This window comes from Nycticebus coucang, chromosome 2, assembly GCF_027406575.1.
Source record: "Nycticebus coucang isolate mNycCou1 chromosome 2, mNycCou1.pri, whole genome shotgun sequence".
Classification (NCBI taxonomy): domain Eukaryota; kingdom Metazoa; phylum Chordata; class Mammalia; order Primates; family Lorisidae; genus Nycticebus; species Nycticebus coucang.
This window is the reverse complement of record NC_069781.1, coordinates 25,666,761-25,686,686: the sequence shown is the minus strand read 5'-3', so window position 1 is coordinate 25,686,686 and position 19,926 is coordinate 25,666,761. Positions and strand designations below refer to the sequence as shown.

The window sequence follows — 19,926 nt, the reverse complement described above, 5'->3', positions numbered from 1 at the left end:
CATATTTTAAGACCTAGCTTAAATGTCACATTCTTCCATTCCTCCATTCGTTTTTTTTTGTAGAGACAAAGTCTCACTTTATCACCCTCGGTAAACAATTCACAACAACCTCCAGCTCCTGGGCCTAGGCGATTCTCCTGCCTCAGCCTCCTAAGTAGCTGGGACTACAGGCGCCTGCCAATGCCCGGCTATTTTTTTGTTGCATTTTGGCCGGTGCTGGGTTTGAACCCACCACACTTGGTATATGGGGCCAGTGCCCTACCTGAGCCACAGGTGCCACCCCATTCCGCCATTCTTTTTTTTTTATTAATATTAAATCATAGCTGTGTACATTAATGCGATCATGGGGCACCATACATTGGTTTTATAAACAGTTTGACACATTTTCATCACACTGGTTAATATAGCCTTCCTGGCATTTTCTTAGTTACTGTGTTAAGACAATTATATTCTATATTTACTAAGTTTCACATGTACCCTTGTAAGATGCACCGCAGGTGTACTCCTACTATCACCCTCCCTCCGCCATCCTCCCCCTTCCCTCCCCTCCCTCTCCCCATTCCCCATATTCTCAGGTTATAATTGGGTTATAGCTTTCATATGAAAGCCAAAAATTAGTTTCACAGTAGGGCTGAGTACATTGGATACTTTTTCTTCCATTCTTGAGATACTTTACTAAGAAGAATATGTTCCACCTCCATCCATGTAAACATGAAAGAGGTAAAATCTCCATCCTTCTTTAAGGCTGCATAATATTCCATGGTGTACATTACCACAATTTATTAATCCATTCGTGGATCGATGGGCACTTGGGCTTCTTTCATGACTTAGCAATTGTGAATTGGGCTGCAATAAACATTCTGGTGCAAATATCTTTGTTGTAATGTGAATTTTTGGTCTTTGGGGTATATACCCAGTAGAGGAATTATAGGATTGAATGGCAGGTCTATTTTTAGATCTCTAAGTGTTCTCCAAACATCTTTCCAAAAGGAATGTATTAATTTGCATTCCCACCAGCAGTGTAGAAGTGTTCTCTTTTCTCCACATCCACGCCAACATCTCTGGTCTTGGGATTTTGTGACATGGGCTAATCTTACTGGAGTTAGATGGTATCTCAAGGTAGTTTTGATTTGCATTTCTCTGATGATTAAAGATGATGAGCATGTTTTCATATGTCTGTCGGCTGTGTGCCTGTCTTCTTCAGAGAAGTTTCTCTTCAAGTCCTTTGCCCAGCCTGCGATGGGATCACTTGTTCTTTTCTTGCTTATATGTTTGAGTTCTCTGTGGATTCTGGTTATTAAACCTTTGTCGGAGACATAACCTGTAAATATCTTCTCCCATTCTGCATTCCTCCATTCTTAAGGAAAATGACATGCATCTTCCTCTGTGCCCCCCTAACATTTGTACATTCTCATATAAATCATGACAACTTGTCCTTATATTGTTTCCAGCTCTGTCTTCCCAGCTTGGATTATGAATGAGCCTCTCAAAGAACAAGGATGATGTCATTTGCCCGTAAATTATTTTAGCTCAGTACGGATACTCAATATATTTTTATTGACTGCCTGGATAGAGAAATCTGAAATACTATTTGTTACATCTCGAAAAGCAAATGGAGGGGAGAGGAACACATCTGCCTATTACTCCATCCATTTTCCTTTTAGAGGAAAAGTGGGTGTGTTTAAGATAATAGTGAGATAACAACCAAATCCCAGCAGGATGACCACATCCCAATTATTTAGATAAACAGCAGAACTGTTTGAGGCTAAAACTCCTGAAACATCCAAATGTACCAGATGGTGATATATGGCTCAAGATCAAACAAGAATTTCTACCCGAGGCTATGTGGAATATTGTGTTTCACTCTCGTGTCTTTGTAATTTCAGGAGTGGCCCAGTAAAGAGAACCTTGGCAGCATTGAATTTCAATTCAGTCCTGGCCCCATTATTACCCAGGTAACACAGCCCGGCCTGCAGGCTGCTCCAGGCATGAAGCCAGCTGAGACTGGGCAATTTCTAAGTACTGTTAACCACGCCTGTTGTTCTGTTGTTGTTGTTGTTGTTAAATAAAAGATAAAGCAAAAATAAGACAAACCACGGATCATCACTAACACCAAATTAACCAGGGAATATTTACAAAATTTAGTATGTCTCAGGCCATAAAGAAAAATGCAACAAATTTCAAAATAGTAAAAATGTTAAAAGATGCATTATCTGGCCAGCATGAGATAATGTGCTAGAACTATGGAACATAAGACTATCATTCCCCAAAAGAAACCTACATGCTCAGTGTGCAACAAGATGGGCTTAAAAGTAAAAAAAGAAAGAAACCTACCTGCAAACCACAGAATATTCTTCCAAATAATTCTTTTTTTTTTTTTTTGTAGAGACAGAGTCTCACTGTACCGCCCTCGGGTAGAGTGCCGTGGCGTCACACAGCTCACAGCAACCTCTAACTCTTGGGTTTACGCGATTCTCTTGCCTCAGCCTCCCGAGCAGCTGGGACTACAGGTGCCCGCCACAATGCCCGGCTATTTTTTTGTTGCAGTTTGGCCGGGGCTGGGTTTGAACCCACCACCCTCGGTATATGGGGCCGGCACCCTGCTCACTGAGCCACAGGCACCGCCCATTCCAAATAATTCTTAAGACAGAGAATATTAAAATTAAAATGTTTAACACTAGGTATAAAAATGTATACACTCCAAGAAATATGAGTTTTATTTGCTTTTATACTTTTTTTTGAGACACAGTCTCACTTTCTTTGGTGGCATCATAGCTCATAGCAACCTCAAACTCTTGGGCTCAACCAATCCTTTTGCCTCAGCCTCCCAAGTAGCTGGGACTATGCCTGGCTATGTTTTTATACTTTTTTTTTTTTTTTGAGACAGAGTCTCAAGCTGTCACCCTTGGTAGAGTGCCGTGGCGTCACAGCTCACAACAACCTCAAACTCTTGGGCTTAAGCAATCCTCTTGCCTCAGCCTCCCAAGCAGCTGAGACTACAGGTGCCTGCCATAACGCCCGGCTATTTTTTGGTTGTCATTGTTGTTTGGCATTGTTGTTCCCGTATATGTGGCTGGTGCTCTAGCTGCTTGAGCTACAGGTGCTGAGCCTATGTTTTTATACTTTAAAAGAGAGAGAGAGAAGTAGAGAGCGAGGGCAACTATGAGACCTCATCTCTACTAAATGAAAGAGAAACAGACAGCCAGGCAACCAGGAAAAAATAACATAGAATTTTAACTCTGAAAGCTTGAAAGAGGGGAAAAAATAAAATGGGGATTTAGGAATTAGTAGAGATTTTTTTTAAGATGTTAAATAATCAGAAAATACAGTCAAATGCATTAAAAAAAAAAAAAAACCTTCCCCAAAGTCAATGCATTGTAAAGACCAGTCAAGGAGCCAAAACTCAAGACTGGTAGAGAAAAAAGTAAAAGCATTTCCTAAAACTGTTTGAAGAAAATAAACAAATACAAATTTTTTTTTAGAAAAGTAAAAGTATGCACAAACATACAATATTAGAAATAAGAAAGGGCTTATCACAAAAAAAATACAAAAGATTGTTTTTAGATTAAAAAAAAAAAGGAAAAACTTCCAGTTAAACACTGCAGAGTTAATATGTTCCCAAACCACAGCACATCCCCTAAAATACATAAAGAATCAGAAAAGCATAAAACCTGGGAGAGAAGGTGATGCCGATGGAAGACGCTAGCACCACTTCAGAAGATGGGAAAGAGATGGACACGTGGCCATTGCCTTGGCAGAGAGGAAGAACAAAAAGCCATGCCCAGAAAGGCCCAGGAATCAAAGTCAACTGAGGACCTCAGAAGACAGGCATGAAAGATGGGAATGAAAGTTCAAGGAAATGGCTGACAATATCTTCCAGGAGTAGTGGATGGCCAGCTTCTCTCCCTGGTGCTGGCACAAGATAGAGAGCACAGCCTGGGGAAATGAAGCAGCACAGCTCCACATGAGAAGGACGATGGGCCAAGCTGAAAGGAGGACGGGTCCCCTCACCTCAGTTTCCATCAATGTGGGTTAAGTATATTTAACCCCTTTAACGTGCATTTTAAAACAGTGCCATAAGGACATTGTCAGTGCATATGACACGCAGCCAAAAGCTAGGAAATATTTCTTAAATAATGGATCCTAGGTCAAGTCCCAAAATTCAGCTATGATCAACCATACAAGGAAAGACATCCTCCCCAATGTAATTTAGGGAATGAATGCGATCCTATTAGAACTCCCAAATTTGAAGGAAAAAGATTCAGTTTGGGACCATGAAAAAATTCTAAAGACAGTGGTAATAATGGTTGCACAACATTGGGAACTTATTTAATGCCTCTCAATTGTATGCTTCAAAATGGCCAAAATGGCAATAATATCTTACCACAGGCTCAGCGTCCGTAGCACAGTGGTTACGGCGCCAGCCACATACACCGAGGGTGGCGGGTTCAAATCTGGCCCGGGCCAGCTGAACAAAAATGACAACTGCAAAAAAAATAGCTGGGGGGTTGAGGATGAGGCAAAAGAATCACTTAAGCACAAGAATTTTTTGTTTTTTGGGGTTTTCTTAGACAGAGCCTGAAGCTGTTGCCCTGGGTAGAGTGTTGTGTCATCACAACTCACAGCAACCTCCAACTCCTGGGCTTAAGCTATTCTCTTGCCTCAGCCTCCCAAGTAGCTGGGACTACAGGCGCCCAGCTACTTGGGAGGCTGAGGCAAGAGACTGGGACTACAGGTTGTAGTTGTCATTGTTGTTTGGCAGGCCCAGGTTGGATTAGAACCAACCAGCTCTGGTGTATGTGGCTGGCGCCTTAGCCACTTGAGCTACAGGCGCCTGAGCCTAAGCCCAAGAGTTTGAGGTTGCCGGGAGCTGTGATGCCACAGCACTCTACCAAGGGTGATACAGTGAGACTCTGTCTCAAAAAAAGAAAAGTCTTACCACAATAATAAGATAAACAAATTACATTTTTACTTTTAAAATCAACTTTATTGAGATATAATATGCATACAATAAAATGCCTGCATATTTAAGTATATACAGTTCAGTGGGTTTTACCAAATGTATACCATCATGAAACAACTAATTGCCTCAAGATACAGAATATGGGCCAGGTACGGTGGCTTGTGCCTGTAATCCTAGCATTCTAGGAGGCCAGGCAGGTGGATTGCTTGAGCTCAGGATTTAGAGACCAGCCTGAGCAAGAGTCAGACTCTGTCTCTACTAAAAATAAAAAAATTAGCTGGGCATTGTGCTTGTTATCCCAGCTACTCAGAAAGTTAAGGTACGAGGATCGCTTGAACCCAGGTTGCTGTAAGCTAGGCTGATGCCACAGCACTCTAGCTTGGGCAACACAGTGAGACTCTGACTCAAAAAAAAAAATAAATAAATGGTGGTGCCTGTACCTCAAAGGAGTAGGGCACTGGCCCCATATGCTGGAGGTGGTAGGTTCAAAACCCAGCCTCAGCCAAAAAAAAAAAAAAAACCATAAGTAGACACTGAAGTATGTGTGTAGTAAAATTATAAACACTATACTGTTGAAAAACAATGAAATGTGTTAAATAATTCAGACTCAAAATAATTCAAACTCAAAGTTGTTAGAACTGAAAATTATCCTGAGCCTCGAAAGGAAGGTGGCTTTGCAGCCCGAGTCACTCAGCGTGCAACTGCAACTTTTGCCTTTTTTTTTCTTCTTATAAATAATCAAGGCCAAATGGTGCCAGAGAAAAGACCCCTTCAGAGCACAACCCCTCCTCACAGAATAATTAAGTACTCTTCTTAGAATGTCATGATCTACAACCAATTAAATTACTGTGGCATATGAACAAGTCTTATATGGGAAATGTAATCCTGCTAAAACTTTACATGTAAGTGGAACCTTAACTACTCCATTTTACACCCTGACCCCGTTAGTCTGGAGTTGGAGTTGTTTCCTGGTGATTATCTCCAAGCTTTGAATTCGAACTCTAAATCTTATTTTCTGAATCTCATTATTTCAGGTTGACAAATGAGAAAATGTTTAATTTTTTCTTATATGAAATACTTGTCTTTACCTGGCTTATTGTACCCTCAATGAATCCCCAACAATAACAAAAAAAAAAAAAGAAATACTTGTCTTTATAAAGATGCAGTATTTCTATAGATACATTTATAGAAACTTACATCAGCTGGAAAATGACTACTTCAAGTAAATTTTGATTAAATGTAATAACATACAAAAAAATTAAGATGCAAAGAGGTGCAGGTAAAGGAAGTCCAGTCTAGGCTGGGTGCAGTGGCTCACGCCTGTAATCCCAACACTCTAAGAGGCCAAGGCAGGTGGATCACTTGAGCTCACAAGTTCAAGACCAGCATGAGCAAGAGTGAGATCCCAATCCCGTCTCTAAAAAATAGCCAGGCATTGTGACAGGTGCCTATACTCCCAACTATTTGAGAGGCTGAGGCAGAGGATTGCTTGAGCCTAAGAGACTGTGGTTTCTGTGGGCTATGATGCCATGGCACTTTATTGGAGGCAAGAAAGTGAGACTCTGTCTCAAAAGAAAAAGGAAGTCCAGTCTGAATTAGTGACAGATAGAATATAAAATGTTCTAAATATGGCCTTGCAAGAGAGCAACCAGATATAGGCGGGAAAGCATAGGTGATGAAAGCCATTCATAATTGGATCCTACATTTAGCTGCTTCTAATTCATGTGTGACCTCAATCAAATCACTTAACCTTTCTGGGTTTCAGTGTTTTTTCATCTGTAAAACAAGGGCTTTGGGTTTCTCAAATTTTTTTTTTTTTCCAGTTTGTGGCCGGAGCTAGGCTTGAACCCGCCACCTCCAGCACATGGGGTCAGCACTCTACTCCTTTGAGCCACAGGTGCCACCCTGGGTTTCTCAAATTTTAAGGTGCATTCAAACCACCTAGGAATCTTAATTTTGTTTAACTGCAAGCTCTGGTTCGGTTGGTCTGGAGTGGGGCCCTATATTTTGCATTTCTAACAAGCTACTGGATGGACTACATTTTGAATAGTGGGGGCTATAATGGCCCCTAAAGTCCTTTCTCCCTAAAGTTCTGACACTTCTTCCTTAAGGTACCTGCTTTAATGAGCCATTAAGAATAATTTAGCATACATATAACCCCAAGGACAGTACCAGAATTTGGATCCATAAATCTTTGTTCCCAGAATTTGGCTCCATAAATCTTTGTTCCCCATACTGGCAAAAAAGTCAAGGTGGGTTCCAGGCTACCTGCTAAACTACCTGGATAGGAGAAAGTAGTTTCCACAGAAAGGTGGAGGTAGAGGAAGGAACCTGAGTTGAAGCTTATGATTGAGCCATGATTAACCTATTCTGCAGGGCTTTGAAGGACAGCTTTCCAAATTCTAACAGCTTGAGAGACCAAGTAACTGCCTAGGGGAGAAAAAACTTACTCTAAGAAAGAGGGAGAGAGCATAACCCCAGTCCCCGGACTGACAAGGGGACAACTTCCGACCACACTGTTTAATAGCCTGCAGCTCAGTTAAAAATCACCTGGAGAAGCCAGGCACAATGGCTCACACCTGTAATCCTAGCACTCTGGGAGGCCGAGGCAGGAGAATTTCTTGAGCTCAGGAGTTCAAGACCAGCCTGAGCAAAAGCAAGACCTCGTCTCTACTAAAAGTAGAAAAATTAGCCAGGCATTGTGGCAGGTACCTATAGTCTCAGCTACTTGGAAGGATGAGGTAAGAGGATTACTTAAGCCCAGGAGTTTGAGGTTGCTGTGAATACCCAGGGTTACAGAGTGAGACTCAAAAAAAAAAAAAAAAGAATCACCTAGAGACATAGTGACTGACTTATCCTGGTTTTATTACAAAAAAATCCTATGTCCCCAAGAAACCCCTCAACTCATTGCAAACCAAGACAGTCTATGCTCTGTCTCAAAAAAACAAACAAACAAACAAAAAACACAGAACCCCCAGAGACTGATTCAGTAGGAGAGGGGGTGGGGCCCAAAATGTGCTCCAAGGTAGACCTCACCATGAGTAGCACTATAAGTCTAGCTCAACTTCAAGGACATGGGTCAGAATCCTGCGGAAAGAAGAAGCAATACTGAAAGAAATCTTTCACAAAGTCTAGATAGGTGCATAGCACAGCTATGGAACCATTGTGACAAAATAACCCAATGGAGAGGAATTTTCCAGGCCAATGGAAAGATTGCTAGGCCTTTGCTATGACCCATGGGAGAGCTGTGTTGGGGAGGACTGGTGTCCACATCAAGGATGGCTTTACCTCTGTCATTAGCAGAGTCAGTCCCTGAAAGCAGAGAGCGGGTAGTAACTGAGGGAACTGCTACAGAGGTGAGAGACGCCTAGAATTTCTGGCACAGAAACAGAAGCATCAGAGAGTCCAAAAGCTAGAAGGAAGAGCCTGACAAGTATTCTTTGTTACTATGATTGTATCCTCCAGCTAAGGCTGCTAAGGTGGGTTTACTTCCCTCAGAAGCCCTGCAGTGACTGAGCCAGCTGAAAACCACGTCCAGCAAAGAGGATGAGACAGGTGCTGGTGTCTCAACCAGGCTTGAGATCTCTGTTGCTCTCTAGTCATGTGATTTTAGGCAAGTTAAACTGTCAGTTTTTAGTCCTAATCCATGAGAGGGTGATCATGTGGTCAAGATTAAACGAGAAATATAAATGCTGTATGAATGTGGGCATGCTACACCAATGTGAGAGATAACTTACATGAATACTTATGTCTCTGTCCATAGACCTGGTTATTATTGCTAGAAACAGTCTGCAAGAAGCAGGGCCTGGTATTTGGCACAGTGGTTAAGAGCACTTGGGTTATAATTCTAGCTCTGCTTCTTACTAGCTGTGCAATCCTTGATAATATCTGTGCCTCTGCTTCCTGTAAATCTGTATAACAAGGATCACAGCAAACCCACTTCACCTGGTTGTTGTGAGGAGTTAATACACACAAAGCAATTAAAATATGTTAGACGTTTGTTACAATAATGACCCTTTGCTAATGAACAAGCAAGGATATTGCCACTGACAGCTAGCCAACTCCCAAATTATACTAACAGGAAGAGTGATGGGAAAATGCAGTGATATGAAAAGTCAAAGCAATACCTTTGTGTGGACAAATGCCTGTCTAGTCGGGGGCTGATGGTCTAGAAACCATAATATCCAAATTTACATAATCACTCCCTGTCTTCCCATACTGACTCAGAAGTTGAAAGTCTGTACCCGATATCTCTGTCTGTACCTGATATCACACCTTCCCAGCCTTCTGGGTAATACCTGACTCAGACGTTGAAAGTTCACTTCCTCACCTGTTCAGCCCTGCTCACCATCTCCCTCCCTTCCACAGCAACCAAGGCAAGCTATGACTCAGGAACCACAAGCCACTCTCACGCTTTGCATCAGTGGGGAGCAACAACTTACAGACAATAGCTGATGGTCTTTAACAAAATGATGAAGGGATAGCATTCACAGTCAAGGGAAGAAAGTAATTTACAAACCCAAAGGCAGTGCTTGAATTTAAATGTTTCAACCTAATCCTCAACCATTCTCACACCAAACAAGTCCACTATGTAACCGAGAGGTTAAAGACTGAAAATGAGAGATTATTCTGAGACATGAACAAAAGGCATCAGAGTCCAGGTTCTGTGTGGGCAATGTGGCCTTTATTCCACTTTGGTGTGAGTGAGCTGAGCTTGAAAAGGAAGTCAGCACATGGGTTATGGTGACATGGGATAGGAATATAAAAGTTCAGAGGGGGTAGGGATTGGTGCATTCATCCCTTTCTGGGCGGATGTTCTATTGGGCGGGTCCCTCCCTTTAGCCCTGTCATCCCAGTCTTTTTAGTCTATTATAAGGAGGTGGAGGGATGGGCATGGTGTCTCTTTGCTTGGATCGGATTGGGCGGGGAGTGAGGGGGAAGGGAGTGGTGTTTACAGGAACGCTCTTGGGTCTTCAGTCAGAACCGGTTGATAACCAAGGAGGGCGAGGATATGAATGGTTGTTTTTCGGATGACTGCCTGGTCAATAAATCAGAAGATGAGGCGGAGAATTACTGCTCTGAAACTGAGAATAAGAAAGATCATAATTAGTGGCCCTAGAATGGAATATAACCAAGGAGGCCAGGAATCGGATAACGACCAGGGATTAAATGATTCAAGATCTGTTTGTCTCTGTTTGATTCGTTCTTGGAGTTCTTTTACTTTGCCCGCAATTATTCCTGACTGCTTAAATGAATGTGAGAAAGAGTGTTTAGAGGGTGCACACCACAAGGCTGGAGTAGCATGAGGGCACAGTAAAAACCATCAATACCCACCACCGAGATCTCTGTTTGTTTTAAAGGACCTTTATAAGATGGCAGCATGGAGAAGGTGGCCCCCGTGTCTATCAGAAAAGAGACTGGCTTACCTTCCACTAGCAAAAATTCCCAGAGTTCAGTTCCCATGATTGTCCAGGGGGCATCCTGATTCTCTGGGGATTGTCACTCTTTAGCAGCCAGGCCCAAGAGGTCAGAAAATTCAGCCAGGTCCTGGGAATGGCTGCAAACTAGATCCTCACAAGCAGAGGCACCTGGGCGGTTAGACTTCTAGGGAGGACCTCCACAGGCTGGGCAAGGCTTGGGGAGAGGATTTGGATTTGGATGCTGATTTGCCCAGTGTCCCAGATCACTACATTTAAAACACGGTCCAGGGGAGATTTTCTTTCTTCAGACTGCCTAGAGGAGTTTCAAGAGGTAGCTGGGTTTTGTCTAATGGCAAATAACTGGAATCCAATAACTGGAGCTCTGAGAGGTGCTGCCACTTAAAGGCCTCTTCTGGGTTATTGAAGACCTTGAAGGCCAGGTCAAAGAGATCTCGCTGGGGGTTCTGAGGGCCCTGGGGGGATTTTTAGAGGTTGTTTTTTTTTTCAGCTATCAGGTACAGACAGAGAGATAAAATGCATGTTAATAATGAGTCTGCCTTTATTTCTCTCCAGTGATAAGGTAGTATAGCACTGGAGAGCTTCATTAAGAAGGGTTAAAAATTGGGCAGGATTTTCATCTTGTTTCTGAATTATTTCTTTTAATTTGTCATAACTGATGGCCTTATGAGCTGCTTTCTTTAGTCCCTCTAAAAGACACTGGACCATGTGATTACAGGGGCAGACTCCAGGAGTGTTAGTTTGGTAATTCCCATTGGGGTCTTCCCCGCAATGGTCCTAGTGCCCTCTGGCAGGGTTTGATCTGTTTTCCATAGATCTTTGGCGTGAACCTGGGCCTGGGTCCACAGCTGCTCCCTTGCCCCCAAAGTTAAGGCGGAGGTGAGGATAACATATAAATTATGCCAAGTGAGCTCATACGATTGGGTTAGATATCTAAACTCTTCTTTTTTTTTTTTTTTGAGACAGAGTCTCACTATATCGCCCTCAGTAGAATGCCAAGATACCTTCCGTTCCCACAACTTCTCAGAGGGAGTATAGAGGTTGTGGTGGTCCAGAAGTTGAAGGTCCAAAGGTGTGGCCAGATCGAGTATGAGATGGGGAAATTGGGTCCGCCATGATTCCTTCCCTGCCCAGGTCCACCATGCTTCCTTTCCCACCACCCAGAGACCCCATTTTTTCTTTTTCTCCCACATGTAGCTGAAGGAGGGTAGAGGGTGGTGGAGAGAGGGAGGATGGGGTGGAATTCTGCAGGTAGGAAAGAGGTTTAGGGTGTGGAGGAGCAGAAGGGGTAGGGTTGTCTGCTGGGTCAAAGGAAGACATGGAGATTCAGGGGGCTCGGGGAGGGCTGGTTTGGCCCACACAAGGAAAATATGAAAGGGTTCACAAGACAAACACAAAGAAGGGATGTTTTGGAGAAGGAGGAAGGCCTGGATGTAGGGGATCTCCGACAATTTGCCCAATTTCTGACAGTGATTGTCGAGGTCAGTGAGGATCAAAAGGTGAAAGGTGCCATTCTCAGGCCATGGTGAGCTGTTGTCAGTTTAAACATAGGTCAAGCAGTATTACAGAAGAAGATGAGGCATTTAGGTTTAAGGTCAGGATACAGCTGTAGGGGCTTGAGTTGAGTTAAAAGGCAACTTAAAGGTGAAGAAGAGGAATCTGTGACTGAGTGGTCCCCATATGGGAAACTGGAGGTAGAAAATAAATACAGTTAAAGAGAAGATGAAAGAGGAACTTAAGAGGGGGAAGAGGAAGGAAGTGGCCAAGGCTGGGGCTGGGGACGTTACCAGGCCTCCACCTATGACCTTTAACCAAGCAGAAGAGTGATCCAGGCCCATGGCAGGGCATCCCCACACACGAGGCACTGGACAGGCGAATCTGACTCTCTGGGGTTAGTCTGTGACCAGTGACAGATTTAGGGGCATGGACCACTGAGGGTTTTTTGGCCCAGAGTAGGGAAAGGGAAAAGAAGTTTAAAAGCTCAGAGAGGAGCCATATACAAATGCTCGAAAGACCCAGAGATGGAGGGAAAGGAAAAAAGGAGTTTTTGAGTGGGGAAAGGGAAGAGAAGTTTAAAAAGTTCAGAAAGGGGTTCTAGACAAATGCTCACCTCACCCTTAAATGGATGAATTTGGGGAGGGGTCAGAGGGGTGCCCCTGTTCCCTTTCGTCACATAGGAACAAGAGTCCGTCTAGTTGAGTCTGAGGGGGTATATCTTGGCACCCCAAAGGAGCTTCTCCCCGTTCCAGTTTCTCAGCACCAAAATGAAAGATTAAGGACCAAAAAGGAGAGATTATTCTGAGACAGGAAGGAGAGGAATCGGAGTCCAGGTTCCATGTGGGCAACGTGGCCTTTATTCCACTCGGGTGCAAGTAAGTTGAGTTCAAAAACAAAGTCAGTACAGAGGTTAAGATGGATGGGAGTATAAACATTTGGGGGGGCGGGGATTGGCGCATTCATTCCTTCCTGGGCCAGATGTTCATGCACTCATTCCTTCCTGGATGGGACGTTCTATTTGGGCGGGTCCCTACATTCGGCCCTATCAATAACCTTCATGAGATTTTGACTCTCAAACTTGTGCAGACAGATTAAATGACCCAAGGAAATAAGCGAAGGTGGGGGCTAAAACTCATGAAGAAAAAGCATTCCCAAGTCATCTCTAACACTATGAAAAACTGCATTGCTCTTAAGAGACTACATCAAATTCCAGACATGGAAGGAACTTGAGAAACCTCATAGTCTCTTTTTTCCAACATTTTTGAAAGAAAAAAAACCTCACTAACAAGAAGCATAACTTCTGCCTTAAAATCCTCCAAAACAGAGAGCAAGGACTTTACTCTCTCCAGCAAGGTAACCCTTCTAGGCCAATTCAAACCATTATGTATTTCCCACCCTCACTCAAACCCACGACTGACGTGGCCCATCAATAAGTCTTAATCTCTCCTTGTATAAAATGGTTCATAGATTCTTCTGTCCCCTTTCCTGTGTACTGAGACCAACACACAGTGATCTGTGTGAATCCTCACACCTGGCCTCCAGAGCAGAAACCAACCATTTTGAATTAAGCAGCCATTAATTTAGGCCACACCCTAAGGTTCTTGTCTAGCAGTCAACCACTTAACCCCCACCAATGCCTTTCACACACTGGCTCACACCTGACTCATTCTCAAGCAAGCCCTGTGTAGGATAATACTTGTTTACCCTTAATAATTGCAGGAGCGAGCTTATACCCATGGCAAAGCTGCTGTTCTCTCGCGGCTCCGGTCATGCAACAGCCCTGCACATTTTTTTTTTTTTTTTTTTGGCCCAGGTTGGGTTTGAACCCGCCACCTCCACCTCCGGTATATGGGGCCAGGCGCTACTCCTTTGAACCACAGGTGCCTCCCGGCCCTGCACTTTTTAATCCATCAATTTATTTTCCCTCTCTCCTCCACAAAGCTGAGGCCAACAGACCACTTTCTACTTTGAACTGTGGGGATCCCATTTTAGGATTTGACCAGAAGACTAAGGATATGCCCAGGGCCAAGTCCCTGGAGGTGGAAGACAGGCCATAGTCAGAATCTTCACCTATAATCTTGTTTCCTTATTCTAAGCAACTTTATTTAAACAACTTTAAATCCCCCCAGAACAATCCACTCTCAGCAAGGCATAGTGGCTCATGCTGGTAATACCAGCACTTTGGGAGGCTGATGGTTTGAGGCCAGGAGTTCAAGACCAACATGGGCAATACAGCAAGATCCCCATGTCTAAAAATATTAAGACAAAATAGTTGGGTGTGATGGTATGCCTGTCATCCCAGCTACTCAGAAACTAGGTGGGAGAATCCCTTGAGCCCAGGACTCTGAGGTTGTTGTGAGCTATGACCACACCACTGCACTGCAGCCTAGGTGACAGAGACTCTATCTCAAAAAAATAAATAAAAATCACTCTCTCCTTTTCTCCTGTGAATGGTGAATATGCTACTGGGATTCATGAAGACAGAATGAAGACCAAGCCTAGAAAATGAACAAAATGAGTGAAGTCAGGTGCACTTTATACAGTAAGAACAACCTCCCCAACTCTCCCTACCATTGGCTGCAAGATTTTCGAGGCCTCTGCTCATCCTCCCTCTGACCTTCCAGAACCCCAGCCAGGCCTGAGCCAACAAGTCCCACAGCCACTCCTAGATTCAAACAATGCCAGAGAAAGGTTAAGAAACAGGACTGACTGGTTCCACCCCTCCTGCCCTTTCCTACTTCTGGATTCCCTCCACCAGGCACCCCACCCAGCCCCCCAAACCCTCTCACCCTCCTGCTCTAACAATTATGAGCCTCACATTTTATTCACCCTCTGGCGAAGGACTTGGATCTCCTCCCCCAAACACCTTCAATACCAATTAATGTAATTATTCCGCCCAAGTTGCCAGGGGAGAAACTGAATACCCAAACTGACAATGGCCAGACCACACAAGAAAACAGAACTCTCAACTCACAATCGGCAGTAGCCGGTTCAGGAACTCTGTAGCAATCATCCCCAAATGGTCATGACTCAGTCAATAATGACCAGCTTCCCTAATTTTTCTCCCCACTTCCAATATAGGACCAACCAGAGAGAGCCAAATATGTCCCTTGCAACCAATCACACAGAACCCCTCCAGCTTCCCCAGGGTGGGCACCCCTAAAGCCCTCCCCTTTTTCCTTATAAAGCTTTCTCACCCTCCGGCTTGCCTTGAGTCCTCTGCCAAACGTTAAGTGATGGAATGGTGGTTGACTACCTTGCTACAGCAGGCCCTAAAAGAATAGCCCATGTTTGACCTCAATTGAGGGGTCTTCATTCTACACCAGAATAGCCCTTGCTTGACCTCATTTGAAGGGTCTCCATTCCACACCAGATTCCTAACACAAGCCCCAACCCCTACCCCAGGAGCTCTTAGTTTAGTAAGTAATCGCATTGTAGTGTGTAAGCAAACAACACCAGAGTGGACGTGGTACCAGTGTGCTGCAGAGAAAAGTGGACAGCTCTAATGGGCGTCCTAGGAGGAGTGGAGAAAACCAGGCTGACGAGTGATGAACCGTGCAACCCTTCTCGATTCTTCCCCCCTCCTCTGGCAGACACTAGCCCTACTCCCACCTATAGCCCAAATTTACTTTTTGACCTGCTCTATCCATTAGATATCTCATTTATTTTTGCTGTTTCCATTTTTCCCTCTCTACTAAACCCCACAGGTTAAGACATGCTTGAGTCTGCTTTGATCCCCAACCGCCCCCCAAAAAAATCTTGTGCTCACCTGACTGAAGTCTGCATTCATTTTCTTTTTGACTTCTTTAAAGAGTATCCACTATCTACTCCGTAGCCAAAGTGTCTGTCCCTATTGTAAAGCCCTCACATCTGGGTCTCATGCTCACTGCTCTACAAGCCCTGGGTCGCCGAGGACCAGAGCCATCAAATCCCCTTTCCTGGTCTCCTTGGCTGTGTAGCCCAGTCTTCCTCCTGCCTAGTTAGTTAGCTGATGCCTCTTTCTCCTCTACTGATGTTTGCCGTCTAAACCTGGTCTTCCCTAAGAAGACCTTCCTTCTCTCTACCTTGTCAACCTCATGGTTTCCAGTGACCATGAAATCTACATGGCCTATTGTTCACAACCCTAACTCTCTATTCATTTCACCTCTCCAAAAGCCGGAACAGTATCTCAAATTCAAAATGTCCAAAATCGTTAATGATCTTTCTTCCCAAATATTTTTCCTCCTCCTGTGGAATCATATCTCCAAGCTACCCAGCCCCCAAAACTTAGTGTCATCTTTCCTCTTCTATTCCCTTGCACCTTCACTTCTGTTATTAAGTCCTTCCTTCCAGGTCACTTCCATCTTATCACCTACATTCAATCCCCTTCTGCTGTCATTACTATGGGCCCAGTCCTAAGAACTTCTAGGCCAGCTATTGCAACAACTTTCTCAATGGGCTTAAAGTCTCCTGTCTTTCCCTACATTGTCCACTATCAGGAAACCTGGCCTTTCGAAAACTAAATTTTCCACGATTGAAAACAAAGGGAGAAGATCTACATAGGAGAAGATATCTCCTCTCTGCTGCTAGTTTCCAAAATTCACCCCACAGCCTATAAGTAGTTGCAGATGGCCTTAGGCAGCTAAGAGCTAGGTTCAGCCATCTTAGCCGAGCAATTCAACAGGTCCACAATGGACAGTTTTCTAGGCTACGTATGGAGTCTACACACAAAGATCCCGAAATAGATTCCAAGTTTCTACAAGCTTTCACACACACTGCCGGGGGAGACTGAGTCCAGGAAGGAAGCTCAACCAGAACATTTGATGTTACAAAAATAGCCACTCCAAAAGGTTGAGCCATGAAGAGATGGTAAAAGGGCCAAGGCAGGCCTGGCACTCTGGGAGGTAGAGGCGGGTGGCCAAGATTTAAAATGAAGGGAGAATATCTACATAGGAGAGGATAATTCCTCTCTGCTGCTAATTTCCCCCCTAACCTAAAGGCAGAAGGAGCAAGGATGCACATGAGAGCCAGAGGGGGTGGCTGTGGCTTTATTTTGAATAGAAATAAAAGAGCCAAGGCAAAGAGAATTTACAGGGGGCAGAAAGCTGAAGCCAAAGCCCCCCCAACCCCCCAGCCCCGCATCTCCTCACTTGGAAATTCCCTTCCACATCAGGATCAGTATTTGGGTTTATTAAGGAAGCTGGAGTGTTCTTTAGACCCACTTTTCATATTATTCCCTGTACAAAATCCTGCAATGATTTCCACTGGCTTCCCACGACCCAGGGACGGCTAAGTTCGCTCTGACCTCCACCTTTGGCGGGCTGGGTGCTTCTTCCTGCTGTCCCTCTATCTGGATTTCATTCTACACGCCTTTGCGGAAAGCTGACTTGCCTTCTGATAGGAGCTGGGAAGCCTTTTCCTCTCTTCCCATATCCAAATAGAACCCATCCTTGATGTCCCGGCTAAAGGTCACTTTATCCATGACACCCCCCGCCGCCACTCTCCCAGCTAGAAGCAATCTTTCCCTCCTCTGACCATGCACACCTTCTCAGAGCACTTATGGCATTCCGCCTGTTACTACAGTTACTAAATTGGGTGAATGTCACGTCCCCTGCGTGTCTGGACCTTCTGTGTAACCCCGACCACGCTCAACACTGTGTTTTGCAGAGGAGGAAAAAACCAGTATTGCCTGCAAATGAGTCATTCGCTTGTCCGTCTCCTCCATACTGAGCCCACCAGGGCCACACTGCCTGCTCCGGTCCTGCTCAGGGAAGCTATAAACAGCCGTCTGCTGAATGAATGAGTGAAAAACTAACTTTTTATTCCCATAAACTTCCTTGCACTTCTCACCGATTCAACCTTCAGTTCTTCATCACGGTGAAAACTTAAAAGTAGAGAGAGAATAGAGAGAGAATTGCTTCGGTTCAAGAATTTGTCGTGGCAAAAGCCACCACACCGCCGGAAGCGCGACAGTGCCGCGGAACGCCCGTCCCCGCCCGGCGTCGCTGTCCCCAGGCCGGTGCCCGCGCCCCGCCCCCACCTCGCCACGCGTCTCCCGGGCAGTGGATACCCGGGGCGCAGCCCAGGCCGCCTGGAACTGGGTCCTGGGGCCGGGCCGGGCGGGGAAGCGCTGGCGGGGAGCGGCCAGCTCGCTCAGCGCCGCCTTGCTGATCCCAGACGGCCGGGGCACGCCGCACCTGCGCCCCACGTCCGGCCTCCGCGCCCGCCCGGCCCAGGGACAGGGAAGCGTCCCGGGCGCGCCGCGCGTCCTGGAGGACCCAGCCCGGGCCCCGCGGGGCACCAGCGCCGCGCTGGTTCCCGCCCCACTCACCGTCGGCGCGCGGCGCTCCGGCCACGCGGCGGGCCAGGCCGAGCAGCAGCAGGAGCCGCAGCAGGCGGCGAGGCGGGGACGCCGCGCCCCGGGGCCCCCAGCCCATGTCGCCGCGACCCTCCCGGCGCACCCGCGACTCCTCCTGCCCCGGAGTCGCCGAGATAAGGCAGCGGGCGCGGCAGGGAGGGGAGCTGCTGGCCGCTTCCGGCGCCACGCGGGTCCCCGGGCGGCCGCGGGGCTCCCGCCTGCCCGCCACACCCACTGCGCGGCCGGGCCTCGGCCCCGGCGGACCCTGGTGCACTCGCTGCGAGCATCTGCCGCGGGCCCGGCGCGCAGGGGCCGCAGAGACCGGGCCCGGCCCTCTCGCGCTTCCTTTCCCAAGGGAGAAAGACATTGATCCGATAATGACATAGCGGAACAGGGACCCGGGCTGTGCTGGGGAGGAAGTGTCGCCCGCGCGGGGGATCCGAGCCGATCGGGGGCTCGGGGAGGCACCCCCGGGGGAGGTGAAGGGAGAGGGACTAAGGCAGAAGGAGCGAGGAAGAGAAAGAGACCCGGGTCGGGGAGCCCTGCACCTAGGCCACCCAGGCGACAGACTTGTCCAGAGCTGTGCTGGAGCGAGCGGCCGGCAGGAGTCCCCGCTGCGGCGAAGACACCCAGCGCCGGGCGTCAAGGAGGGACCAAGACCTGAGGGAGAGAAGGACCAGGGTGAGGATTCTCAGCGGTCAGACGGGCGAGACAGTTCTAGAAAGGGGGAGAGAGACCTCCTTCGGGCGAGAACAGATGGGTGGAGAGAATACTTTAAGCTGCCAAGGTAAATAAGTTCTCCTAAACAACGTGAAGGAGGTGCTGAGAAGCTGTAACAGGGTTTTGAGCAGGGAGTCACATCGGGGAAGGCCTGTGCGCGTCTGCCCCGTGGGAGTGGGATGGGACAGGAGAGGCCAGGAGCCCAGCCTGGAATCAGGTCGTACGAGACTCGCACTGGAGTAGCAGGGCCCTGGCAAATGATTATGAGGAGGGCAGTGTTTAGGAATAGAATCCACTGGATTTTATGACTGCTAGAATGTGGGAGAGAAGGAGAGAGAAATAAGACCCTGTTCAAAGGTGTTGTTGAGCTTGTGATGTCTGTGGGGCTATCCAAGAGCAGAGGCGCCCACTGCGCCACCCTGCATCCTTGCCTGCTTCCTGTAGCCACCGTGAGCCTGACCTAAGTCTAACCGCGTGCGAACACACCCATATAAGGGCTAAACTTGTGCAGTCTTAAAACATAGTTAAAAATCAACTTCCTAGGTTCTTCTGTAGCGGGCTTTCTTGCAAACTATTTTCGTTCAACTGAGATAGGGGCCTGCTTTGGACAGGGTGGGAACTACAGTTTCTATTATTTAGACAATGTTTTTTTGTTAAGCTCAGCTCTCCATGAACTTTGAAATCATGTCATTGTTTCAGCAAATATGCCATTCATTAAGGGCAATTTTAGCCAACCTATATCTCTCCATCTCCACCATCCCCCCTTGCAAAATAAACTTTTATATGGATAAAAATTATATATTCAGAGGGTTCCAAAAATGTATGCACGTTTTAAGAAAGGAAAAACTACTTTTTTTTTTTATTTGAGACAGTTTCACTTTGTTACCCTGGATAGAGTTCTGTGACATCATAGCTCACAGCAACCTCAAACTCCTGGGCGCAAGCGATTCTCTTGCCTCAGCCTCCCAAGT

General features: G+C 46.1%; 1 protein-coding gene and 1 long non-coding RNA gene across 3 annotated transcripts in view; both read right to left on the bottom strand.

Annotated features, from left to right (window-relative positions):
• SUSD1 (sushi domain containing 1) overlaps positions 1–18,704 on the bottom strand; it is a 133,101-nt gene extending 114,397 nt beyond the window's left edge. For both annotated transcript variants that reach the window (XM_053565695.1, XM_053565702.1), the window contains exon 1: positions 18,209–18,704. In XM_053565695.1, coding sequence (XP_053421670.1) covers positions 18,209–18,602 — 394 coding nt within the window. In that variant the 5' untranslated portion in view covers positions 18,603–18,704. The remainder of the gene's footprint in view (positions 1–18,208) is intronic.
• LOC128568147 (uncharacterized) lies at positions 10,017–14,907 on the bottom strand. The gene is made up of 3 exons (XR_008374998.1): positions 14,873–14,907; positions 14,470–14,563; positions 10,017–10,047 (listed from the first exon to the last, which is right to left on the bottom strand). It is a non-coding gene; the product is annotated as an uncharacterized LOC128568147 (long non-coding RNA).
• Positions 18,705–19,926: the final 1,222 nt, after the last annotated feature.